We start from the raw sequence: 25,589 nt of genomic DNA, 5'->3' as shown, positions 1-25,589 counted from the left end.
CACCTTGTATAAGTCAGTCGGACTGATTACCCCTGTGCCTCTGTCCTGCTGCCGACCCAGGTCCTGCGACTTGTTACAGTTGCAGTCTTAGTGATAAAATTAGGCTGCGATATAGATAGCCAAAAGCTAGTTATTAGTAGGCTTATTGCGTAGGTTGTTGACAGTATTGTAGTTATTAATTAGTGCGCTGCTGTTGTCAAGGTTCTCATTCCTGTAGTTAAAGTAGTACTAATTAGTGTCTAGTTGATTGTTAAAAGGGTTGCTGGCAAGGCTAGGAGGGTTTCTAGGTTGATAGCAAAAAAGACTACCCAAGTAGGCAAGAGTAGCAAGGTCTGCTATTAACAGTCTTGCTTGCATAGGCAAGTGTCTAGCAACTAATCAAGCTATAGTAACCAGTCAGATTAGCAGGTTTAGCGTTAAAGGTAACAGCAATATGGAAAGCAAAACGATGTAAAAGCAATGTAACGCAATGCAAAGAGTCAAGAAAAAAAGAATCTTCTTTGCAAATAAGTTGGCAAAGAAGGCAGGAAAGTAGTAAATATGCAAGAGACTTGCTAGTGAATACGCAAGAGGCTTAGGTATTTAAAGGTTGGTAAATACTCTAGCAAGTATTCAAACGTCAGTAGGAAAAAGCCTAAATACTTGACAGGTTAAGCCTAAATACTTGACAGGTTAGGTTGAAGCAGGCAAGTAAACAATGCTTTACGCATAGATTGGTCTAATCAATGCGTCAAAGGCTTGCGCATAGCTAACGCTATTCGCAAGCTCTTAGAGTAACTTTGGTATTGCTAGAATTAGCGAAAATTGAGGTTTTTGGTAGGTTTGGTTTGTATTATAACTCTAACGAGTATATCTATGCTACTAATTTATAGCGCGTTAGCAGAGAGCTACTTTAATAGCAATCTTGTAATATTGTACAAAGTAAAAGTGGTAATCATATTTGGTAGTTTCTACATAAAGGGCGCGTAGGCTTTGACTAACCTGCGCTAGCGCATAAGCTAGGTCACAGGCCACTAGGGCCACTTCAGGCCCCGCCCTCACTATCTATTTACAGCTAGTAGAAACCATCCTTTCTACCCCACCAAGCCCCACGCATCATAATCCTTGTCTTTTCTTTCTTTCTAATCCTAGCACTTGTCTAATTATACTCTTTTTTCTCAACATGCTATTTTTTTGGCCAATTAGGTAACTTTAAGTTTATATTATCTTATCCTGTGATTTTCTGGCAAAGGAAAGAGAAAAGGGAAAGGGTTTTAATACTACTTTAGTGTAATTAGAAGTCTTCTTTGCTTAACGCTTAGTTGCCTTAGCAATGCAAAAAGCTAGTTGCTTTGCAAAATAAGGAAGCTACTGCTTCTAGGGCATCTTTGTATTTAGTTTGTAACAAAAGAAAAGAGTGTACTAACTAGGAGCCTTTAAGGTTAAGCTAATGCCTTGGCTTTTCTTATAGTTGCACGGTTTGATTAGACTGCAGCCTTTTAGTAAGCCTTGTGAATTAAATCCTAGATTGCCCTTCAAATATGAGGAGGAGAGACACAAAACCACCTACCTACCTACCTCTTAACATAGTATACTGCTTTTAAGGCATAGGCTCCAATAGCAGTAGCTATGTGATTGGCTGGCAGGCGGATAGAATTGTGCTTCTTCCTTACCTCTAGCGCATGTGATGACGTGGTGAATGGAAAAGGCACGGGCCGCTTCAGGCTAGGATGAGTCAGCTTCGGACCGGATTTTCTGCGCTTCTATATAAGAGCGTGATCAGGGCCTTAAATTGTAAGATCATCATCAATTACGCAGACTTACACGGATTTACAAGCAGCACTATTTACACCTTAGTTATTTCGAAGCTTTCTATGCAATAATACTTGATTTACCGCATTCCATTCCTTCCTTACGCCTTCAATTCAATTGATCACGCCACCGGCGTTTTCCTACCTTACTCACACGACTGGATTTGGGCACTACCGCGAGACGTAACGGGGCTGATCAGGGTCACCTGACTAGTCACGTGCGCCAGAGTAAGGAAGAAGCACGATTCCATCCGCCTGCCAGCCAATCACGTGGCTACTGCCGTTGGGGCCTACGCCTCAGCAGCAGTATACTACGTTGAGAGGTAGGTAGGTAGGTGGTTTTGTGTCTCTCCTCCTCACTATCTAGGAAACCCTCACAGCGTACCCTGCCTGCCGAGGCCTGCGCCTTTAAAGTGTTTCGCATCTCTTCTTCAACCCTGACGTAACCTCCTCGCCGGGAGAGATCGCGTGGAAGGACTTCCTCCACGCCATGACTTTGGTAGGGTTCGTAGCTGAGAGCTCTACGGATCAGTCTAGCAGTTCTAACCTACCAAGTTGGATGTAAAGCAGCCGATTCAGTTCCATGAACCGCATCCAAGTCTAAAGGTTGGGTTTCCCACTGCGAGACGTATCGGGAGGAGGTTGTATCGCCAGTATAGCTGGGTGGGGAGTATGTTTGTGTTGAATAAGTGATGGATGGTATGGTTGGGCGACTTTACTACCTGCCAATCCCTTTGCACCTAATTAGCAATGAATTACTAGCCTAGGACCACCTGTAACGCACAGACCACCTGCCCGCGGAGACATTCTTGATAATATTGCATCAGATTCCGTCGCATCGCGCAACCCAGCCTTGCATTTCCTGTGGCATAACTATAACCACCTTCCCCTCCCCTCTATCTAAGCTCTAAGGTGTTTTGCTAAGGCTCCAAGGGGATAGCCAAGTTGTTCTCCTGACTCCTGTGAGGAACGAAATGCCGCCCAAAGCTCGGTTTGCTGTCGTTGCTGGCACGGGGTCTTTTGACTTCACGCCTGCCTTCGAGGACACCGTTCTCTGCATCGTTCCTTCAGCCCTCTTTCTAGTTGTGGCCCTACAGCGTCTCTTCTGGCTCGCGAGACAGCCTCGCAAGGTTGCCAAAAGCCACCGGCCAATCGTGAAAGTGGCACGTGATAACCTCCGCCCCTGAAGCCAAGAATTTTTTCTGTGTCCATCGTGTCGGCAAGAAAAAACAACTACTGACTGGTTCCGTAACTGCAGGGATTGATCGGCGTCTACACGGCTCTACAACTTGTAGTCTTGCTGTACTGGGCCCTGAATGCAGAGAAGTGGCCTTCCTCTCAGTTGCGGACGTCGGCTGCCGTGCTCGCCTTCGTCGATGGATTTTTGCTCTTGTTCCTGTCCCACGCCGAGCACGCGCGCTCAGTGCGACCATCGACCATCATCAACGTTTATTTACTCTTTACTTTGCTCTTTGACTGCGTCGTCGCCAGAACCCTGTGGCTTGCCAACCATGACCCCACCATCTCGGGCCTCTTCACCTCAACTGTCGCGATCAAACTCTTTGTCTTGACTTCGGAAGCTTGGGAAAAGAGACCCATACTCCTGTCCCAGTACCAGTATCTCTCCCCAGAGGCAACCAGTGGCATACTGGCCCGGAGTGTCTTCTGGTGGCTGAATTCATTGATGCGAACCGGGTTCACTCGCTCGCTCACCGATCATGATCTGCTCCCCATTCATGACAGCCTAGCGGCACGAACACTTCTCCCCAAATCACGAAACTCTTTTGGTTCATCAAAACAGACCAACCGCTATGCCTTGGCCTTCTCCACGTTGTGGGCCACCAAGTATATCTTTCTGGCTGGCGTGGCACCCCGGCTTGCATTGGCTGCTTTCAAGTACACGCTTCCCTTTCTCATCACCAGGACGACTTCCTGGACGGCCGATCTGTCGCAATCGGATGCAATTGGATGGGGACTGACGGGCGCATGGCTGCTGGTCTTCCTTGGGCAAGCAATCTCGAGCGGCTTTTATTACCAGATGACATATCGATTTGTCACTTCGATTCGCGGCAGTCTCTGCGGTTTGATCTATACCAAGACGTTGGATCTCAGCAGCACGGCTCTCGACGAGTCCGTGGCCGTATCGCTCATGTCCACGGACACGGAGAGTATCTGTCAAAGCGCCGCAACCTTGCACGAGCTTTGGGCCTCGCCAATCGAGTCTGCAGTCGCCATATTTCTCCTGTACAGACAGCTTGGCCTTGCCGCTCTGGCCCCGGTCGTCGTAGCAATCGTTGCCACTACTGGCATGTTGCGGCTTGCCCAGTTCATTGGCATGGCCAAGAAAAGATGGATGAGGGGCATCCAAACGCGGGTCCATGTAACAGCTTCCGTCCTCGCATCTATGAAGGTTAGGACCCAGCGGGAACGCCCGATGATACCGATTTTGATGACAGGCTACATCACTAATCGGTTCACTGCAGGAAGTCAAAATGCTTGGCTTGTCAGATATTGTCGCGAACATGATCCAGAACCTCCGCGTAACAGAGCTGGACTTGTCCAAGCAGTATCGCAGACTGTTGACCATGCAGACTTTCATTGGTAGGTACCTGAGTTATAGACCCCTTGCTATGCCGCGTTTTCATCGTGTCGTCATGCCGCTGCTGCTGACTCCTTTGGCCGGGACAGCAATGAACACGGCGACCATCGCCCCTTTGGCGACCTTTACAACCTTTGTGATTGTTTCCAAGAGCACTGGTCAGCCCTTGAACACGGAGTCTGCTTACACCTCGCTGTCGCTGATATACCTCTTGGCGGACCCTATGGTTGTCGTGTTTTGTACCATCCCATTCGTTAGTGCCGCCCTTGCGTGCTTTTCTCGCACTCAAGACTACTTGTTGTCAGAAAGCTATGCCGATTACAGACTGCCCCTGAGCGAGCATGAGAAAGGAGACACGCTTGTGGCGATATCAGGAGCCAATTTTGGCTGGGTTCCCGGAAAGCCGGACATGCTCAACGACATCACCGTCAATATCCGCAGGTCTTGCTTCACCTTCGTCGTCGGACCCGTGGGCTCGGGCAAGAGCACCCTCATGCGAGCGATTCTGGGAGAAGTCCCGCTCCGAGCGGGTTCCGTTCATGCCGATCCCGGCAACATTGCGTTTGTCGGTCAGGAGCCCTGGATCCAGAACCTGACAATACGCCAGAATATCCTAGGCAGTGCCAGCTACGACGCGGAATGGTACGGCAAAGTTGTCTACGCGTGCGGTCTGGAGCAAGATATTGGCGAGCTTCCCGACGGAGATGCGACAAGGGCGGGCAGCGCGGGTTTTTCGTTGAGCGGCGGCCAAAAGCAGCGGCTCGCCTTGGCCCGAGCCGTCTACTCCAGGGAAAAGACAGTCTTGTTGGACGATGTCTTTGCAGGGCAGGATGCGGCGACCGAGGAGCACGTCTTCCAGAATCTTTTTGCCGAGACGGGTCTCTTCCGGCAGATGAGCATAACCGTGGTCTGTGTCACGAATGCCATCCATAGACTCGCCTATGCCGATCATGTGGTCGCTCTGGATGTGAGCGGCCATATCGTGCACCAAGGCTCATTCGCCCAACTTCAATCCGATACAGATTATCTGCATGGGCTGGCAGTCGAGCAGAACTGCGGCGCGATTGACGCGCGGGACGCAGCTAATAAAGCATCGGTGCAGCATCGCCACGAGACTGTTCCCAAGGGCCGGTCCGAAAACGATGCTGACCAGAACAGCGATGACTCTGCATCGCCCGGTCGAGTCCTCGGCGAGTTTGCCACATATGCATATTACTTTGGCTCCGTCCCTGTATGGTACACCGTACTGTTCGCTGCCCTTACCATTCTGTACGCGGGAGGTTATCGGATGACGGCACTCGTACTCAGCTTCTGGACGGACACTGCGGAGGAATCCGGCCAAGCCACCAATGACTACTACCTCGGGCTCTTCGGAATGCTCACCGGTCTCGCCGTGTTGGGCATCACCGGGGCCGCCTATTTCTACCTGGTCGTCATGGTGCCTTTGAGCTCCGAGGTTCTCCACGCTCGGCTTCTACATTCCGTCATGAATGCCCCTGTTGCCTTCTTCTCGCGCACCGACGTCGGAGTCACCACGAATCGCTTCAGCCAGGACATGTCGGTCGTCGACACCGAGCTGCCCTTCGCCCTTGTGGATTTCTGCGTCAATTTTGCCCTCATCATGATGTCGGTCATCCTGATGTGCGTCTTTTCTGGGTATTTTGCAGCCACACTTGTGCCCTTCGTCGCTTTCTGCTGGTGTGAGTTTTGACAGCCCGCCTCCCCAAGCCCCTTGATGTGACACAAAAAATCATGGCACTGACCCCCAAGCTACTATGACTATGGGCCAACAGTGCTGCAAAAGTTCTACGTGCGGACGTCGCGGCAGATCCGACTGTTTGAACTCGAAGCCAAATCTCCCCTGTTCACGCAGTTTCTCGACCTCCTCCAGGGCCTGTCCACGGTGCGGGCGTTCGCGTGGGGGCCGCGCTTCGTCGAGCGGTACCTGGACCTTCTCGACGCCTCGCAACGACCCTTTTACCTGCTCTTCTGCATCCAGCGCTGGCTGGGCCTCGTGCTCGACCTGGTGACCGCCGTCCTCGTGACCGTCATGATGGTCCTGGTTGTGGAGCTGCGGGCGCAGCTGTCGGCGCAGTACGTGGCCCTGGCCTTCGTGCAGGTCATGTCGTTCAGCCAGTCGCTAGCCCACGTCATCCAGGACTGGACGCAGCTCGAGACGTCGTTTGGCGCCGTCGCGCGCATCAAGACATTCTGCACCGACACCGAGTCGGAGAACCGACCTGCCCAGATGGGTACCGTGCCCGAGAACTGGCCGGCGCACGGCCGCGTCACCATCGAGAATCTGGTGGCCTCGTACGATGCGGGCGGCGGCGGCGAGCCCGTCCTGCGCGGCGTGAGCCTCGATATCCCCGCCGGTGCCAAGGTCGGCATCTGTGGCCGCAGTGGGAGCGGCAAGAGCTCGCTCCTGGGCTGCATTCTGCGCCTCCTTGAAGTCGGCCCCGGCTCGCGCATCACCATCGACGGCGTCGACATCACGACGCTGCCACGGCAGGCTGTGCGCGCTGCAGTGGCCGTTGTGCCGCAGCACCCTTTCTTCCTGAAGCATACGAGCCTCCGCGACAACCTTGTTCTCCTTCACCGGCAGCAGCATCGGCAGCAGCAAACCGACGACGATAAGATCCTCCAAGTTCTGCGGCGGCTCAAGATGGACGATGTGGTAGATCGCTTGGGCGGCCTAGACAGCCCGCTAGACGCCGACCGGCTCTCGCAGGGCCAGCGCCAGCTCCTATGCATCGCCCGGGCCATGTTGGCGGGCAAGCGGATCATCCTAATCGACGAGGCGAGCAGCAACGTCGACGAGCGGTCCGAGTGGCTCATCAGGGATGTCATGCGCGAGCAATTTGCCAGCTGCACCGTCATTGCCGTTGCGCATCGCCTCGGTGCCGTCGTCAACTTCGATCGTGTTGCTGTCATAGGCGGTGGTCGGCTCCTGGAATGGGATAGTCCTCGCGCTCTCCTGAAGCAAGATAGTGAGTTTAAAAGGCTTTGGGACCTTGGGGCGAGATAGAGGAGCGGTTAGATGCAATATAGGTCTTTGTGCCTGGCCAACTTCATTAGAGCAGGACTAGCATCTAAAATGACTTAGCTACAATAGACAGCGACTTTCAAATCTCTTTGCTGCTGTTAAGGTTTGTCGCCGTCGTCTGCAGTCCCACTCCGCTAGGCGCCGTGGCTCTAGCCTGGGGCCCCAGCTGCGCCGCCGAGAGGGAATCTAGGGTCCAGCCAGCGTCTAGCAGAAGCATCCACTGCTGCACGGCCGCGAGCGTGGCTTCTGGGTCCGCCAGCGGGTCGCCGTCCTGGGTGATGAAAAACAAGTGCCAGAAGCGGACGCACTGGCTTGGCGCAACGTTGAGCATGCGACATAACAGCACGCGTCGATATAGCGTGGAGAGCGTCGCGACCGTCAGGTCGGCGTTGGTGAGTCCGGTGGCCTTAAGCAGGTCCTCGAGGAATTCGACGGGCCAGTTGAGGCTCGCGCTGAGGCCCACGTAGTGCATGTTCACTTTGGACTTCCGCCCATCTTCGGTCAGGTACTGCCCGTCGGGGGGCACCGCAAAGATGGGGTCGATGTTGCGGAGCGCCGGACGCAGGAACTCGCGATGCAGCAGCGACTGCTCGCCGTGGCTGTCGATCGGCCCCCATAGCGGCAGCAGGCGGGGTTCCTCAATGCCGCAGAGTTTGCTCAGCTGGCGCAGTGCCGCCAGGCCCTGCACCACGAAGGGGGAGATGACAAGCAGACGCGAGCGGCACACGCTCTGCGCCGCGAGGGTCCCCGTCCGGGTCGTGCCCGGTGACATGTCGAGCTCGTGATCGCGTAGACAGACGATGGCCGCGTCCAGCTTCTTGGTCGACCACCCAAGCTTAACCTGCAGGCGCAGGAAGGCCTGCAGCGCAAAGCATAGTTCTTCATCCAGGGGCGGAAAGGGCGACTGTGTTGCGCGCCCCAGCAGTCTCAGCCCCTCCAGTCCGCCGCCCGCAAAGCCCCCGGCGCCCGTCTCGTTGGTGATAACAAGGTGCTGTCCGAAGCACTGCGACTTGGCCAGGTCCAGTATGTCTTGTAGTTGGAAGCCCGATCGTCGCATAAGCTCGGTCTTTATTCGAGTGAGCCCCAGCCTGTGGTTTAGATCCAGCATGACCGCCGTGGGCGTCGCCAGCTTGGCGTCGGCGGCGTCGGCGACCGTGTACCCCCACAGCGACGCCGCGTCCCATGGGCACTGGCTCTCGACTGCGAACCCGCCGCCGCACGCGGGGTCCGCCATCAGCTCGGCCAGCCAGGCCGGGAACAGGGTCTCGCCCGTTATGGCGGCGAAGTCGGCGGGCATTAGCCCCAGCGCCTCGGCAGCCCGCTGACGTGCCAGCACCTCATCGACGCCGCGCAACAGCCGATCGCGCAGTCCGATAGTAGCAGTGTCGCCGGGCTTGATGTTGTACAGCTGGTCCGCCAGCTCCTGCACCACCAGGTGGGGTGCTGCAAACGTGTCGATCAGCTCCGGCATGGCGACATCGAACGGGGCAAAATAGCCCTGGGCGGCTGTTGCCAGCCTAGCCGGGCCCGCAGGCTTCAATGACCCCGGCGATGTTTCCGTAGTATTGCTAGCAAGCCTCTTCGCCACGTCCCTGTGTTTCTCGTTGTCGCTCTCCTCCAGAAATCTGACAACGGAAGCCGACGCCAGGAAGTCTGGCGATGTCGCCATGGTTACGAGAGGAGTGCTATGCCAGCACAAGATTAAGAACAAGGAGGGGGAGGAGACGGCTGTAATGGTTTAGCCCAGTCCGCTCATGGATTCATAAAGTCTGCACCCTTATGCACTCGAGCGGGGCTCTATTGGCTCAGCTTGGTTGTGGAAACCGCACTATTGCTTGCCCAGTTCCCTTTTGCGTCACGAGTTTTTCTAGACAACGGGGGGTTTAGCGGGAACTAGGAGCTGATTGGCGCCAGCTTCGTACCTACCCAGTCAGGCCAGCTTCAGCCGTCAATTTTTCTCTGTGGGCTGCCGTGCCTTTTTGGTCGGGCAGGACCGGGTTGCGAGCGCCGTGCTGTCTGTCAGTTGTTAGATACGTACGGAGAGATGGAACATGGGTCTCATGTGTGTATTGCTTGGTCTGTGGGTGCAGCTGCAGGCGATAAGGTAACCATTTAATCCCATGTGAAGACATGAGCAGGGGAGAGAAAACGAGAAAAGACGTGTACGCGCTACATCATTGTAAATATACATAGGGCTGCTGCGAGTGGCCTTTCCAAGGACTTGGAGGTGACAGGGAGCATGCCCTTTCTAGAGATTGCATGGATGTAAGAATCTTCTCAACTTCTGCGAATCTGAGGTCCTCAAGTGTCTCGGTTCAGATTATTCTGTTAATACCTCGCTGTCTGTATTAATGTTTGTTGGAGCCCACTATTTCGCCCAGCTTGACGATACATAGTTGGAAAAGCAATTTAGACACGCTGTATCTCTCTTCTAGGTCCCACGGGGCGATGGTTATGTTGTCAAAGAGAGCAGGAGAAGCCTCTCGTCCCTACGAGAAAACTGGCATAGATGGACTATGACAGACGTTCACAATGGTTATCCGCGGCGAACTTCAGTCGTTGGACTTGGCTCACCAGAACCGGAAGCAAGAGGATGGTTCAAAACACACTATACTTCTTTGATTAACCTGCAACATTTTCTCATGACCAACCCCGGGGATTATGGCAACTTCATCAGGGCAAGACTGACATCTAATTAAAATGGCAATGTCTATCTGCGAACCCATTCTATCCTAGCACTTATGCCCCGCACATATCTATTAATTAACCACTGATCAATCCAGAAATCCCGTGTCTCTCCAGCGCTTCACAAAGAGCTTCACTGTCTCGTCAGTGACCGCCCCTAGGTTGGCGAGCGTGGGCGAGTGGTTGCAGGCCTTGGCTGTGCCGAGAACGAGGGCACCGCACGACATATGGACAAAGTCGCGGTCGAAGAAGTCAGCTAGCAGAGCGGCTGGGTTCTCACCAGCCTTGCCTCTGGCGGGGTGATCCCTTAGGCGGCGGAGCCAGTCGGTGAAGGGGATGACGGCGTCAGAGCTGGATTGCATGCCGAGGGAGTCGGCAAGCAGGCGGACCATGTCGGGCCACGGCTGGCGGATAGGGTTGTCGATGTGGTAGACCGCGTGGGGGCGGCCAGGACGGAGCAGCAGATCGGCGAGGGTGGCGGCGACGGCGTCGATGGGAGTCCAGGAGAGGTGGCCCTCGAGGGCGGGCATAGCGCCGAGTGTCTGGGAAGACCGCACCAGGAAGGCCAAGTGCTCGGCCGGATTCCAGTAGCCGGTGCGATAGGAACCGGCGATCTGGCCCAGCCGCACGGCCATGGCCCGGAACTGGGCCGCGTGTCGCGGATGATGGAGCGTCTCATCCAGCATGCGCTCGCAGATATGCTTGGCGACGCCGTAGCCGATGGGCAGAGCTGAGTCGGGAGCCATGCGTTCTTCGGGCACGATGGGACGGCCCGTATGCAGGGGCCAGTGCCCGACGGCGGCGATGGACGACACGAACTGGAACGTGGCTGCTGCGGTCCCCTCGCCGTCCTGATGCCAGCAGGCGGCCACGTCACGGGCCAGGTCAATCATGCAGCGCATTATGCGCAGCTGCGGCTCAAAGCGGACGAGTGGCCACTTTGTGTTCATGAGCCAGGCATTGTGGACGATGTGGGTGGCGTCCCCGACGAGGGCGTCGTATTGGTCGCCGGCCAGGCCGAGACGGGGCTTGGATAGGTCGGTCTCGAGCACCGTCAGCTTGGCAGCGGCGTGGTTAGGGAGGACGATGGCCCTCGTGGCGAAGGCCTGCCGCTGCCGCTCCCACGGGTCTTCGTCGCCGTGGCGGCCGCGCCGGGCTCGGTTCAGGCACACAACCCGGCGCACGCCCGGGCGGAGAGCCAGCTCGGCTACGAGATGAGAGCCCAAGCTGCCCGTGGCGCCGGTGACGAGCACGCACGCGCCCTGAGGGCCGAACAAGCGAAACCTGGATTTGGTTCTGGACCGCCGAGCTATGGCGTCGTCCATGGATGCGGAGAACCCGTCGGTCAGATCGCGGACGTATCTGTCGACGACGGCCTGTCGAGCGTCGCAGTCAGCAGCCGGTAAACTCTTGTCATTGCTCGCGGCGACGGAGGACGGGGAGGGCGCGGACAGGCAGGGGAGGGACAAAGCGGGGGGAGGGAAGGGGGAGGATGAGGAAGAGGAGGAGAAGCCGGCGCACTTGGTGAGGGGGTCGTCGGATGCCGTCGCCACGATGAGCCTCTCCATCTTGTTCTCGGGCCGGGCGCCGTCGGTCCAAGCGACGCAGCCGTAGCCTACAGCACGCAGATCTGCCTCCCAGGCTCGCTCGTCCGAGATGACGTAGGAGCGGCTGTCATCAAAGAACCACCAGCCCTCAAACAGGCCAAACACAAGATCCATCCACCACACCCGGCCCGTCATCTCGACTAGTAGTAGCAACCCGTCAGGCCGGAGCGCCTTGCGCATGTTGGCTAGCGACGTGCGCAAGTTATGCGTCGCATGCACGGCATTGCTTGCCACCACAACATGCTGCGTCCCAATCAGATCCTCCAGGGGCTCCTTTTCGATGTCATGCGCCTGGAACCTCATGAAGGGATACTCTGCCGTGAATCTCTTCCGCGCTGCTGCAACAAGCGATGGCGCCAGGTCGGTAAACGTGTACTCGACCGGCACCCCCGCCCTCGCCAGCACTGGTAGCAGCCACCGAGTTGTGCCGCCCGTGCCGGCCCCCATCTCCAGTATCCGCAGCGTGCCCGATGCCCCGCGAACCTGCTCGGCCAGCCGACCCAGGAAGTCCTCGGCCTGCCGGTACAGGAGCCGGTGCAGTGGCCAGTCGGCGTAGAAGCGTGACACCGTGGCCCGGCCCTCGGCGCAGCCGAAGATGAGCTTGATCCCGTCTGTGCGGCCGCGCAGCACGTCAGCCAGCCTAGACCCGGCGTATAGGATGAGCTCGTTGGCGGTAGCCTGGTCTGGGAATCGGGTCTGTAGCTGCTGGAATAGCCCCGTGCTTGGCTCAGTTGGCAGCGGCTCGCTGGTCCGGGTGATGGAGCAGCCGTCGACGGCGACGAGGTGGCCGGCTTCGTCCCTCTCCAGCATGGCATAGAGCGCGTCAACGAGGCGGCTGTGCTCTCTGCCGTGGGGGACTCGGATCAGCTTCGGCGGCTCTTGGCCAGCGGTTCGGGGGGGCCCGAGAGGACAGCCCAGATCTTCGAAGGCTTCGAGGATGAGGGCGGCGCAGAGGCGCGTCTGCAGCGGGTTGGCCTCGTCGGCGTACCGGTCTTGGCCGTACTCGACGATCCTGGCATCCGTCATGCGCTTGGTCTGGTCGAACGCGTCCATGACGGCGTCGACCGAGAGATGCAGGCCGTCGCTGCTATTGTTGCCGCAGCCGATGCCTGTCGGACGAGAGTCGATCTTGCGGACGGCCCCTGATTCGGAAACCGGCAGCGGCGTGCTAAAGCCTGTCTGGGCGCCAGAGCTGCAGGACTGGCTCGGGGTTCCGGCGTCGCTGCTGGAGGAGTCGTCTACCTCGTCTTGCTCCTCCTCCTTTTCTCCATCGGCGAGATCATCTGCAGTACTGTCTCCGCCTTTGCGGGCCACGGCATTCTGCACGCACCTTACGAGACCTGGCACATCCGTGATCTCCAGCAGCTCGCTCTCGGGTAGGGAGATGCCGAATGCCGACTCGATTTCGTGGGCCATCTCCATGCCGAGAAGCGAGTCGACCCCCAGGTTGGCCAGCTGGCTGTCGGCCTGGATCTCGTCCGGCTCGATGCCTGTCAGCTCGGCCAGGATGGCCTTGACTTTGGGAGCCACGTTGGGCGGACCTGGCGGCTTGGCCGAAGGTTTGGAGGACGCGACGGGTTTGAGGGAGTGGCTGGGCAGCGTTGGTGGTGGTGGTGGTGGTGGTGGTACTGCTGCTGATACCGGATTTGTTGTTGTTATTGATGTTATTGTTGTTGCTGTTGGCATTGCCGCTGCTGCCACGGTTCCTACCCCTTGCCCACCTACCACCGCCGACGGAGCTGACATGCGCACCAGCATCTTGCTCATCGATGCCCGGGCAACCCTGACGTAGCTGATTCCCGTGACAACGTCGACCAGCGCGCCAGTATCGGCATCGAAGGCAAATACATCCGACAGGAACGCCTTAGCCGACACGCTGTGGTGTCGAGCCAGCACCCGGAACGCCTTGGGCCGTCCCCCCTCTGCCGACGCAGCCGGATTCCGCACCCACTGCTCGATCCCATTGCACACAAACATGTCGGTAGCAGCCTGGTCCGTCATGCAGTTCGCCCAGATTCCGGCGACCTGGCAGAAGCAGTCGGCCAGGCAGGCATCGAACCACGTCGTCGCGGCGGCCTGGCGCGACACGAACCCGGCCGAGACGTCTTCCCTGCCGACCAGCCTCTGGACACCGCGGTAGTCGCCAGTGTAGTCGACCACGTCAGCAAAGATCTTGTAGATGCTCCGACTCTGCAACACCTCGTCGCCCTCCTCGCCGCCCCTTAGCACGGCCTCGCACCGAGCCAGCCCGCCAACGAGCCTCTCCAACCGAGCCATCTCCAGCGATGCCGTCGCATCGCCAGCCCGCCACAGCACGACCGCCCCCGTCGTGTGCACTGTCGCCGTGTCGGCCCCGTCGGTGCTGAACACGCGGAACTCCCACCTGCCTGGCTCTGCCGCTGCCGCTGCCGCTGCCGCTCCTGCCGCCTCCTCGAGCTCGATCCACAGAGTCCTGGCCGGGTCGACGCACACGGGCGATTGGCACTGCACCCCCTGCAGGCGCGGCTCCAGCCTCGCCAGCTCGGGCCTGAGACCGCGCAGGGCCTCGATGACGAAGTCTAGCTGCACCGTGGCCGGGCAAATGGGCGCCGTGGAGGCGAAGACGTGGCCCGACACGAGCCTGCCGTACTCCTTGCCAGCCGTGTCGATTACGAACTGAGCCACGGGGCCCCTGCCTGACCCTTCCTTGCTCCTGTAGCCAAGGAAGCGCACCAGCTGCTCCTCCTCCTCCTTCTTCTCCTTCTTCTCCGCCTTCGCGGCCTGGGAGCAGCTGCTGCAGACAGTCGGCAGGTTTCCGTGCTTGGGCGGCGTCTTCAGGTCGATCCAGTGGCGCGACTTCTCGAACTGGTACGGCGGTAGTAGCACCAGCGGAAGACTCGGGTTCTGCTGGATCGTCTGACGACCCTGGTGGGCCCAAAAGTGCACTCGCACCCCAGCCTTCCACAAGTTTGTCGTGGCGTCGACGAGGTTGTTCCAGCCGCTGCCAGGAACGCTGGTGACGTCGAGGCCCTGGAAGAAGTGCTGCTTCTCGTTGTTGTTGGTGTTGGTGTTCAACGCCCGACCTGCCATCGCCGCCACGGTCGATCCAGATCCGGCCTCGAGGAAGACGCACCCAGGATGCTTGTTGGAGATGCGCTGCAGCGCGTGGTTGAAGAAGACGGGCAAGCGCATGTGTGCGGCCAGGAACCCGCCCGACGGCTTCCCCTCTGCTTCCTCTTCCGTCGCCCTCTCCATCGGGATCTTGGGTTCGCGGAAGGTCAAGCCCCCTCCGCACTCCTCCAGCCCCGCCACGAGCGGGTCGACCAGACCACAGTGGAACGCGTGCGTCACCCTCAGTAGCTTGCTCCTTAGGCCCGGGTACGCGGCCGGCCGTCGCTCTAGCACGCGGGACACCACCTCGATCGCCGCCGTCGGCCCGGCCAGCGTGAAGCTGCGAGGCCCGTTGTAGCACGCTATGGTGGCCCGCTGGACCTCGTCCCCGACCTCCCTGGCCGCCTCGGCAAGTAGCCTCTCAACCTCGGTTCTGTCCCCCTCTACCGCCATCATCGCGCCCCTGTCATCTCCCCAGCGCTCGCGTACGAGCTTCGCTCTCCCGATAATAGCCCTGACGACGTCCTCGAGCGACACCGTCTGGGACACGCACAGGGCCGTAAGCTCGCCGAAGCTGTGGCCCACGACGGCGATGGGCTCGAGGCCGGCGTCGATCCAGCTCCGCGCGCACGCGAACTGCAACGCGAACAGCATCGTCTGGAGCGCCACCGGGTCGGCCTGGGGTTCGCGCTCGAAGATGCCCGGGTAGATGCTCGTGGCTCCAAGGCCACGCACGACGGCGTCCACGGTGTCGAGATGGTGGCGCAGCACGGCCACCCGGGAGTATACCTGCCTGTCCAGCCCGACAAAGGTGGACACCTGGCCCCCGAAGCAGAGCACCACCGGCCGAGCCGTGGCGCCGGCTGCTACGACGACGTCGGCGCCGTCGCCCTGCTCCACGGCGGCGAGCTTCCGCTCCAGCTCGTCTGCCGACCGGACGCTGAAGACGACGCCGTGGCCGAGAAGCCGGTTGCTCTGCCGGGCCAGGTTGAACGCTACGTTGGCCGGGCTGAGGTCGTCGGCGCTGTAGGTGTCGCCCTGCCTGCGGTGGCGGGTGAGAAATTGGCGCAAGACCCCGGCGTACCGGCTCAGGGTCGCCTTGTCGTTGCCGCAGAGCCAGAAGGGATGCTTCGAGCCCAGCCCAGGCAGCGCTCCGGTAAGGGTAAGGGCTGCCTGTGTGACTCGAGCCGGCGGTTGCGTGACAACCATGGACGCGTTCGAACCCGAGGCACCGTAGTTGTTGATGAGCGCAGCCTTGAACCCGGCGTCGTCACCCTCCCAGTGCCGCGCCTTTGTCGAGATGACGATCCTGTCGGCCGGGCTCGCCTCGATGGCCGGATTCAGCGCCTCAAAGCTCGCCTGGGGCGGCACCGTCTTCCTCTGCATCATCAGCAGCACCTTTACAAGGGAGAGCACGCCTGAGACTGGCTCAGTGTGCCCGATCGACCCCTTGACTGAGCCAAGTACAAGCTCCCCCCCAGCCCTCCGCGCCGGCCCACCCATCACCTCTTTCACGCTCCTGTACTCGACCGGATCCCCCACGGCCGTGCCAGTTCCATGGGCCTCCACGACAGAGACCTGCTCAGGCCTCACGCGCGCGCGCTGCAGAACCTCGCGGAAGAGGTCTGACAGCGATGGCGAGTTAGGCACGAAGATGGGCGTGCAGCTCCGGTTCTGCTGCACAGCTGTTGCCGCAATCACGCCCAGGATCATGTCGCCATCGGCTACGGCAACAGAGGCCTTCTTCAGGAATACAGCAGCTACACCTTCGCCGCGGCAGTACCCGTCAGCCCGGCTGTCAAACGGCTTGCACTGGCCTGTTAGGCTGAGAAACGAGGCCCCAGCCAGGTTCTGGAACCGCAGAGGGCTTGTCATGATATGCGACCCACCAGCCAGAGCAGCCGTGCACTCGCCGGCGATGATGCTGCGGCAGGCCTGGTGGATCGCCACAGCCGAGGACGAGCATGCGGTATCGACAACCATGGCAGGCCCTGTCCAGCCGAAGTGGTGGCTGATCTTCCCAGCCGCGAAGCCCTCGAGGTTGCCCGTGGCGCAAAAGGCGTTGGCAGGCTGGCACGCAATGTTGTGCTCATAATCTGTACCGCAGATGCCGACGTAGCACCCGACACGGCGATCTCCAGCCTGGCGTGTGCGCTGGAAGTAGCCCGACTGCTCGACTGCCTGGTACGCGACCTGCAGCATCAGCCTCTGCTGTGGATCCGTCGTTGCGCTCTCGCGCGCACTTGCCCGGAAGAACTTGTGGTCGAAGGCGTCATGCCCGTCGACAAAGTTCCCGAACCAGCGCCTCTTTGCATCTGGCGCCCGGAACGCGGTCTCGAACCCGAACCTCTCCGGCGGCACCTCTCTGTGCTGCGACTGGCCTGACCCGAGAACCTCCCAGAAACTCTCCAGGTCATCCGCTCCGGCAGCCTTGCACGCCATCCCCACCACCGCCACGTCCGTCTCGGCGAAGTGCCGCCGTCTTCTCTCTCCTCGCTCTCCCCGTCCAAACAAGGCGAGATCTGGATCGGCCAGGTCGGCCAGGTGCACGGCCCGGCTGCCGAGGTCGCGCACCAGAGACGGTGGCACGCATCGCTCGGGGCCGAAGCACAGGGCCAAGCCGGGCCCCTCGTCCCGGAGCAGGTCTTGGCTGGCTGCGCGGAGGCTGGCGGCCCACTCGGGTCGCTCCACCAAGATCGAGCGAAGCGCGTGGTGGTGCAACGGGCCGCTGGCGATGATGGCGCCGTCGCGATTGGAACGGGCCGGTACCGAGGCCTGCGACGCATCGGGGAGCTGGAAGGCAGCGTGCGAATCGCAGAATGATAGGAGCCGGGCGAGGATGGCGCTGTGGTCTCTGGTGTGGTAGCGCCCGAAGAGGCTGATCTCGGATGCGGCGATGCCCGAGGACCTGAGGCGACGCTGAAGGGTGGGCACCGTCGAGGATGTGGTCGTCACGGTGGCTCGATTGTGGTCGTAGTTGACGGAGATGTAGGCCTGGAGGGTAGTGTTGTCAGTTGTTGTTAGCAGGGGGGCATTATGCGAATGATTTTTTTTTTTTTTTTTTTTTTTTGAGAAAAGGGGGATGGAATGGGAGGGGTTGGGGGGGGGGGGATCAGAGGTGAGTTGTGTCTGTGTCTGTCTGCCTGTTTGGTTCTCTTACTCACCTCGGGAAACTCCTTCAATATCCCCATCATCTCCTCCAGGCCCTCAGCCGAATCCCACTCTGTGCCGATAGCCCTATACGCCTCCATCTCCGTGCTGGTCCCCCCCAAATCCCCATCGGCCACCATACCCGCAACCATGCCGAGCTTCACGGCCACGGCACAATACTGGGCAAACTGCTCGGCACTCCCAGAACTCGAGACAGCAAACGCGCTCAGCAAGCCCGTGCAGAAGCCCAACGTCTCCATCCCGCTGCTCCTCGCCGCCGCCGCCGCGAATGGGTCAACCCGCCCATCAGCCTCGGCGCTAGTCCGCCGCAGGAAAGCGGCATACTGCAGCAGCTGCGCCATGACCACCAACGGCACCAGCACCTTGTTCGGCAGCGGGAACGCCGTCTCGAGCGGCCTGCCCGTCTGGAACGCCACTTGCAGGTCCTCCAGCTTCTCGCGCCCGGCCCCACCCCGCACTCCGACCGCGGCGGCAACTGCGTCCCAGCATTGGGGCAGTTCGGCGACGACCTCGAGCATCCAGCTGTGGTCGGACTCGGCCGCTGTCTTGCGGAGATGCGCGAACGCGGCTGCATCGAACGAGAGGGCCAGGGGCCCGAAGAGCAGGAGCGTGGGGCCTGGCCGGGGGCCTGTCAGGCGGCTTTCTGCGTCCATTTTATTGGCGAGTGGGTTGAAAGGAACGGAACGTAGGTAAAAAGAAGGTTAAGTTGAGTAGACCAGAGTATCGTCGTGTTGAAAGTCGCACTTTGGTAGGTTTAGAGGGTCCTCACGCGTAATGCATGGGGCATTCGGCACTTGAGAGAATCGCCTCTGGATTTTTGTGTAATGTTGTGATCAAGTCTCTCTGGTCGCTCCTCGTCGACCTCTGCTCTTGGGGCCCAGGCGTGTTTTCACCTTTAAGCTAATTAATAATTACCTCGCAGCTCTCACAGGGGTGTCGTGCCTCTGACATTCTGACACTCTGACACTCCGCGTCTCCTAGTTCGCCGATGCGCCGGTAGACTACCAGTTTCCCGGCCCTCCCCTCCGAAGTCGAGAAACTCCTATCGGGCCCCAACCCCATGGTCATCATGCTCTCGTCATGCTCGTTGCGCCGAGGATTACGGTTACGGAGGCGAATGCTACCATGGTCGCGCTTAGAAACTCCGGCGCCAGATATGCACTGCGACGGAACTGGACGAATCGGGGGCCTTGCATATCTCAGCACTCCTTCCTCGGGGCCGGGCCCTTCCAGAACGAGGAACTGGAATAAGAAATAACACCTTGCATGGCTGGGTTGCTGCATGCAACCCCACGACCCACGCTCTTCGGAGGTGCGTTACCCCGCGGCGCCTTCGTGTCAAGCCACCTTCGCCATGTTCAGCAGTGTCGCATCTGAATATGGTTCCATACGATACGCCTGTGGAAGGAAATTCGACTTCATCCAGTATCCATCTGTACAGTCCCTTTCATAAGCTACTGACTGTTGTTTGTTGTCTCGCTAATAGTTTTGTATACTGATTTAAGTTCTTTATTTTTGTTTTTATCTTTCCTTTCTGCCTTCTAATACTTTTTCCTTTCCTTTCCCTTTTCTTATTTTTCTGTTTTACAACGACATGTCAATGTCACCCTTCGTTGCACCTCAAGACAGTCATCTCTAGTCCAACAGCATCACATTTCTTTACTCGTCCTACACTGACGCCTCAACCAACCAACCAAAGTCCCCCACCCGGAAGAAAAAAAAGAAGAAGAATAAGAAGAAACCATGGGAAGCATTGCACCCGAAGACGACTCTCTCCGGGTGGCTATCATCGGCGGCGGCATCGTCGGCCTCGTCCTCGCTGCGGGCCTCGCTCGCCGCCAGGTCAATGTCCGACTCTTCGAGCAGGCCCAGGGCTTCCGCGAAGTGGGCGCCGGCATTGCCTTCAACGCGACAGCCATCCGGAGCATGGAGCTAATCGACCCCGGTGTCATCGGCGCCCTCCGGCTGGCCGGTGCTGTGCCCCTCTCCGCTGCCGACGAGGACGACCCGAACGACTACCTGCGCTGGATCGACGGATACAACCAGCGCGACCCCGACAACCCTTACTCCCAGAAGTTTTACTACAAGGCATGTGCCGGCTACAGGGGGTTCGAGGGAGTCCGTCGCGACCAGTTTCTTGAGGAGCTCGTCAAGCTCTTCCCTCCGGGCGTGATCCAGTGCGGGAAGCGGCTCGAGAATATCGAGCAGAGAGGCAGCGACGACAAGATGCTGCTGAGCTTCCGAGACGGAACGACCTTCGAGGCCGACGCGGGTAAGCACAACACCCCCATCGTCATCCCCTACCCGCTTACGCTCTGTGCTGACGCGGTTCGGCATGACCAGTCATCGGCTGCGACGGCATCAAGTCCTCGACCCGAGAGTTCGTCATCGGCAAGGACAGCCCGGCAGGCGAGCCCAGCTACACGCACATCAACTCGTATCGCACCTTGATCCCTATGGACAAGGCGATCGGCGTCCTGGGCGAGTATAAAGCTCGCATCTTCCACAACCATATTGGGCCGCGGGCCAATCTGCTTCACTACCCCGTCGCCGAGAGCACCATGGTCAACGTGACCGCCTTTGTGCACGACCCCGATGACTGGCCGGCCGGCAAGCCGACGACCCTGATGGGCTCTCGCGACGACGTGCGCGCCGCCTTCCGGGACTGGAACCCGGCCGTGCGCGACCTCGTGGACTTGTTCCCGGACCAGCTACACATGTGGGCCGTCTTCGACCTGTGGGAGTACCCGCTGCCCTTCTACAACCGCGGCCGCGTCTGCCTAGCCGGCGACGCCGCCCACGCCACCAGCCCCCACCACGGCGCCGGCGCCGGCATGGGCATTGAGGACGCTCTATGCCTGTCGGTCTTGATGGGCGAGGTGTTGGCCTCGACCCGCCGCGACCGGGCCGCCAGGGGCGCCGCCCTGACCACCGCATTCGATGTCTACGACAAGGTTAGGCGCACCCGGAGCCAGTGGCTTGTCAATAGTAGTCGGCGGATGTGCGACCTGCACCACCAGGACGACTGGGCCAATCCTGCCAAGTGGCTCAAGGCCGAGACCTGCTTCGAGGAGGTCAAGGACCGGTCTCACAAGATATGGTACTACGACATCGCCGGCATGGTGATGGACACCATCGAGACCTTCGGTAAGGCGTCTGCGGCACAAGCCCGGGCACGGCAACGGGAACGCGAACGGGAGCGGGAGCGGGCGCACGAACCAGCGAACGGCGCGAGGGCTGATGGCCGAGTCCAAGATGCCGTGTTAGCAAAGGACGTGTCAGCAAAGGACGTGTCAGCAATGGACGTGTCGGTAAAGGACGTGTTGGCAAAGGACGAGTCGATCAACAGCTTGGCGATCAACAGCTTGGTGGCTGCGGTTTCGGAAATCCGAGTCGATAGTTGACAGTCGACACGACAGATTCCTCCATAGTCGAACTAGAATGAGCACCATTGTAGAGTCGAGTCATCTGGGAAGTGATAGAGATTTGACTGATTGAGTGTAGCCTAATTACACTTAAGCGAGTGATTATTACATCTCTTTTTGCGCCATCAGATGCCTACATATCTTCTCTCATAAGATACCTACGCAGAGGTAAACACAAGGAGGCACATAAATAAGAGATGTTCTTTGTAATCAGTTGCGTGCGATGCCTAATAATTATTCCGACAACAATTAATTAGCACGGCATTAACAGGAGCTTACATCTTCCATTTGCATAGCCAAGAAAGGAGCAAGCAATGCGTGCTTAAATTAACCCTCGTAATACAGACTTGAGCCCCACGGTCTCTGATAATCGCCTGCAGTCACTGGCTCGGTCAGGAATGTAAGAATAGCAAATTGCACTATCAGCAAGCTAGGCTACATCCAACCACTTAGAACTGACCGGACATCTACCACCGCTTCCCTGCCCAGTTCCTCGTCCGGGAAGAGCGGCCCCATCCGTCACTTCAGCAGGTTGCCCGTCTCTCCCAGTGTGTCGATTAGTCTCTGCCTGATATGCTCCCCAATGTTGGTCTCCCGGCCAGACCCGTCCAGGGCCTTGGTGTTCAGCTTCAGGTTCCCGTTGAGGAAGAAGGCGACGCTGTACCGGTGCTGGTCAGACGAGGTGAGAACCCTGTGCCGGGCGCTGCGGTAGTATCCGCCCGTCCACTTCTGCATCATATCACTCATGTTGATTACGTACGCGCCCTCTTTGGGCGGCACGGGGATCCACGTCTCCGTCGGCGGGTACCACACCTCGAGGCCCTTACTGCCGACCTCCTGGAGGAGGATGGTCACGCAGCCGAAGTCAGTGTGGTCGGCAACTGTGACGCAGTCAACCTCTTAGTGATGAATCCGAGTCTCGTACTGGATCGGTAGATGATTATATGGTCTCTCTCCTCGATTCCATCCGGATGGGCACAACCAAAGCTAGCCAATGCCAGCCCCGATTTGAGGGAATCAGGAGAACATCATTGATGGACAGCATAGTAATGGAAAGAAGAAGAAGAACGGAATGGAAGAGCGGCCAAAATGAAAACCTAGAAATAAATAAACCGGAATTAAAGATAGAGTAATGAAACGATTATTACCTCCAAACTGCCTCTCGTCCTTTAAGGGCTGAGGCGCGTAGTGCAGCATCCTCATCGGAATGGATGGGTTCTCCGCAGCGGCATCGAAGACATCCGGAGGGCAACCCCACGAGGCAGGGAGGCCCCGAGCGAGGAGTTTGATGATCACCTTCACCAGGTCAACCATGGTGGCCTGGTATTCCATGATCGGGGTCCGGAACTCGTCCTCGGGAAGGGCCGACGGCCAAAGGTTTGGCCCTGTCGAGAAACTGCCAGCGTCTGGGTGGTCGGCTGGAATCTCGGCGCCGACGAGGAAGGTCTAATTATATCATCTTCCGTCAGCTCAACTAGCTTCTCCTGAAGTTCTTCTTGTCCGTTTCTTTTCTTTTTTCCTTCCTTTTTCCTTCGTTTCCCCACTCTCGTCGGCCAAGTATCAGGGCAAGAGAGACCTTCGCGCCTCGTATCATACCTCCTTTATATCCGGAAGCAAACCCTCGTGGTGCGTCTGGATCAGCGGGGGCTCGTAGCCGCGGAACGACCGTCCCATCGACTTCCCAACGTAGACCTCCATTCGATCCTCCATGGGGAGGTCAAAGAAGCGTTTGGCGCAGTCAAGGATCCCCTTCTGACTCTCGAGCGGCACGCCGTGGCCGATGAGGTAGAAGAAGCCGTAGGTGGTGCATGCATACCGAACGGCTTCAATAACCTCTCTCTTGGCCTCATCTGAAGCCGTCGGCGACAGGATCGCGCCGATGTCGACGGTAGGGATGGCTTCTGGAATGACGCTACCCATTTTCAAGATTTGGAATCAACTTCTGGGGGGTGTGAGGTGTTGCGCGGTGTTGGCTTGAGTTGTAATTAGGTTTTGAGCTGGTGTTCCTGCCAGGGGCAAGAACTTGCATGCGGTGATACGCGTGTCAAAGCAACGAGTAATTACTAGCTGTTTATAGGTTTGAGTGTTTCAAATAAGATTCATCCATTCATCCGCTGTGACTTGCAGCACGTTCTCAGTGGCGGATAGCAGCCAACCTGCTAGATGTGACCGGTTATCCTTCGCCTCGAACCAGCCATCGGTATGTAGCCGTCAACATAGTCCTTCGGAGTTATCATTCCCGCCGACGAATGATTACTCCGCTACTCATTCTCGGCCAGGGAATCGCTTGAGCAGAGGATACGGTGTGAGCTGCAAACATGGGCAGAGACTTGCCAGGCCCTCCTCCCGCCGCCGTATGATTACTGCAACAGTGCGGTGCTACTCGTTTCGGAGGATCTAAAGAGGCCAGACTAGGCACTTGGTGCAGACGTCATTTAGCACGCGTACACATGCATACGGATTCGTATAGCTAGCAACATTCTACAGCAACGCCGATCAGAGAAACTCCGATCCGAGCCGGGCCCTTCAACTACATGTGTAGCTAGGTAGTACTCCCCACTCTGGAAGGTTACATGCGGGTGGGCCGATTACAGAGTAGCCCTGGAGAACATGCGTGGCGGTACGTAATAACTGATTAGATTTCGGACGTAATTATTAGATGCTACTGTGTATGGTAAGTACTACCACCCCCTTAATTTATTTTTTACCTGGTTCGGACTATCTCGGCTGACAGACAACGGTTTGGGGACACGAGCAGCCCTAATTTGCTTGGCTAATTACTACGGCGAGAGTTTGGTTGACTGGATCCTCGCATCCGGTCATATGACGGCTATTGGCCTTTAGTTTTCCAGGTCCCAAGGTTGGCTTCGCTCTGTAGTCCTTGCACATCCAACCTAGCCTCGATATCTCGAACAGTGAGTGACTGAACCAGGACCCAACCAACCACCCTGGTTGAGATTCGCTGACCAGTTAACCAACCATCAACACGCAGCCCTCACAGTCTTTGCCGCGCCGCCAGCCTTCCCCAGGCCACATCACCGTACGGATTTATCAGCCAAGGACAGTGCGAGAGGAAAAGTGAAAACAAGAAAATGTCATCGCAGCTCTACGACTGGCTCGTGCAGCTCCCTGACAAGCCCGACGTGCTGACAACCCGGCTGGCCCACGTAGGCGAACACCTGAGCCACACGAGACCATACGTGGACGCGGGAACGATTGTGGTGGGCGGCATGACGCTGTCGTCGCAGCCCAAGACCCCGGCGGCGGGCCCTCTCCCGGTAACGGGGAGCGCCATGATGTTCAGGACCGCGACCGAGGAGGAGGTATGGAAAATCTTGAGGGAGGATCCGTTTGCCAAAGCTGGCGTCTGGGACCTAGAGAGGGCTACCATCACGCCGTATAAGTGCGCGGTACGGAGGCCCCTGTAGAGCTACCTTCCCCGGCTCTCTCGCAGGGATTGGAGGAACGACAATGGCGCTACGATGGTTGGGTGTAGGTGTTGGGTTGCTGGGCTAGAGTTCACGGTTGTAAAGAATATATCTATGCTTTCAGTGACACCATCGCTACCCCTTTGCATTAGCTACTGTTGACTGTCGTGCCTATTCCAATGTCCCATTTCCGTACTTTGGTAAACTGACGATAATATCCACTAATTAATTCGCGGTAAGGTTGCCAAACCGTAGAGACCGCTCTGACTAGACTAGACGGTCTTTGGGCCCGTAATATGGGATTGAGAGCCACGGGTATTCGAGCCTATCCCGCAGAGCTTCTACGCCGGGCTTCATCGAGGGTGTGCCGGTTCTTTGCAAAGCGTCAATGGGCCAACCCGTTTCCACACGGATACCCTTCTGAAGAGCGGGCCGGGGCATATGCTTCCATCCGTCGTTACACGAAGCTTGCCAAACTGAATCGCACCTCCCTCAGTGGTAATTAGTGCTCTTCCATCAACCAGCTGCAATCTCTTGTGTACCCCGGCTACTAGGGCATGCAACCTTTGGGCGTTGTTGGTAAGGCGTTTGTGAGATGGTTTGGGATTGCTAAGCATTATCAATTTATTACCAACACTGCAGGCACTCTTTTGTGGTTGCATTATTCACTACCCACCCGACCCGTCTATCCGAAGTGTCCCTTACGTCTAATTAGTGCTTTGCTGCCCCAGGGCTTTAGCTCGTCATG

General features: G+C 58.0%; 6 protein-coding genes across 6 annotated transcripts; 3 read left to right on the top strand and 3 right to left on the bottom strand.

Annotated features, from left to right (window-relative positions):
• Window positions 1-2,764: 2,764 nt before the first annotated feature.
• Window positions 2,765-7,417, top strand: QBC33DRAFT_558455 (P-loop containing nucleoside triphosphate hydrolase protein; the record flags this gene model as incomplete). Its single annotated transcript, XM_060429887.1, has 5 exons — window positions 2,765-2,920; window positions 3,049-4,200; window positions 4,274-4,391; window positions 4,479-6,089; window positions 6,183-7,417. 5 exons carry the CDS (start codon window positions 2,765-2,767, stop codon window positions 7,415-7,417), a joined length of 4,272 nt encoding a protein of 1,423 aa, XP_060284510.1.
• Window positions 7,418-7,466: 49 nt separating this feature from the next.
• QBC33DRAFT_585407 (uncharacterized protein) lies at window positions 7,467-9,142 on the bottom strand. Its single transcript, XM_060431439.1, has one exon. The coding sequence runs from the start codon at window positions 9,102-9,104 to the stop codon at window positions 7,515-7,517; it is 1,590 nt and encodes a 529-aa protein (XP_060284509.1). The 5' UTR covers window positions 9,105-9,142; the 3' UTR covers window positions 7,467-7,514.
• Window positions 9,143-10,209: 1,067 nt separating this feature from the next.
• Window positions 10,210-18,641, bottom strand: QBC33DRAFT_585404 (polyketide synthase; the record flags this gene model as incomplete). The annotated part of the gene is made up of 3 exons (XM_060431438.1): window positions 10,210-13,361; window positions 13,449-17,811; window positions 17,982-18,641. The coding sequence occupies 3 exons, from the start codon at window positions 18,639-18,641 to the stop codon at window positions 10,210-10,212; spliced, it is 8,175 nt and encodes a 2,724-aa protein (XP_060284508.1).
• A 911-nt stretch (window positions 18,642-19,552) lies between these two features.
• Window positions 19,553-21,392, top strand: QBC33DRAFT_610763 (uncharacterized protein; the record flags this gene model as incomplete). The annotated part of the gene is made up of 3 exons (XM_060432426.1): window positions 19,553-20,260; window positions 20,332-21,142; window positions 21,224-21,392. Exons 1-3 carry the CDS (start codon window positions 19,732-19,734, stop codon window positions 21,390-21,392), a joined length of 1,509 nt encoding a protein of 502 aa, XP_060284507.1. The 5' UTR covers window positions 19,553-19,731.
• A 436-nt stretch (window positions 21,393-21,828) lies between these two features.
• QBC33DRAFT_50733 (uncharacterized protein) lies at window positions 21,829-23,802 on the bottom strand. Its single transcript, XM_060425741.1, has 3 exons — window positions 23,010-23,802; window positions 22,562-22,859; window positions 21,829-22,294 (listed from the first exon to the last, which is right to left on the bottom strand). Exons 1-3 carry the CDS (start codon window positions 23,331-23,333, stop codon window positions 21,933-21,935), a joined length of 984 nt encoding a protein of 327 aa, XP_060284506.1. The 5' UTR covers window positions 23,334-23,802; the 3' UTR covers window positions 21,829-21,932.
• A 327-nt stretch (window positions 23,803-24,129) lies between these two features.
• Window positions 24,130-24,958, top strand: QBC33DRAFT_536726 (uncharacterized protein). Its single transcript, XM_060427732.1, has 2 exons — window positions 24,130-24,328; window positions 24,406-24,958. The coding sequence occupies exon 2, from the start codon at window positions 24,506-24,508 to the stop codon at window positions 24,839-24,841; it is 336 nt and encodes a 111-aa protein (XP_060284505.1). The 5' UTR covers window positions 24,130-24,328; window positions 24,406-24,505; the 3' UTR covers window positions 24,842-24,958.
• The last annotated feature ends 631 nt before the right edge of the window (window positions 24,959-25,589 follow it).

Source organism: Phialemonium atrogriseum (genome assembly GCF_030411735.1).
Source record: "Phialemonium atrogriseum strain 8032-3 unplaced genomic scaffold QBC33scaffold_10, whole genome shotgun sequence".
NCBI classification, from domain to species: Eukaryota; Fungi; Ascomycota; class Sordariomycetes; order Cephalothecales; family Cephalothecaceae; genus Phialemonium; species Phialemonium atrogriseum.
This window is presented reverse-complemented; position numbering and strand designations above follow the sequence as displayed.

Coding starts and splice junctions, on each gene's coding strand:
- QBC33DRAFT_50733 (XM_060425741.1), bottom strand. CDS start 23,333: ATGGGTAGCGTCATTCCAGAAGCCATCCCTACCGTCGACATCGGCGCG. Junction 22,860..23,009: donor TGCTTCCGGATATAAAGGAG/GTATGATACGAG, acceptor TGATATAATTAG/ACCTTCCTCGTCGGCGCCGA. Junction 22,295..22,561: donor GGACGAGAGGCAGTTTGGAG/GTAATAATCGTT, acceptor ACTGCGTCACAG/TTGCCGACCACACTGACTTC.
- QBC33DRAFT_536726 (XM_060427732.1), top strand. CDS start 24,506: ATGTCATCGCAGCTCTACGACTGGCTCGTGCAGCTCCCTGACAAGCCC.
- QBC33DRAFT_585407 (XM_060431439.1), bottom strand. CDS start 9,104: ATGGCGACATCGCCAGACTTCCTGGCGTCGGCTTCCGTTGTCAGATTT.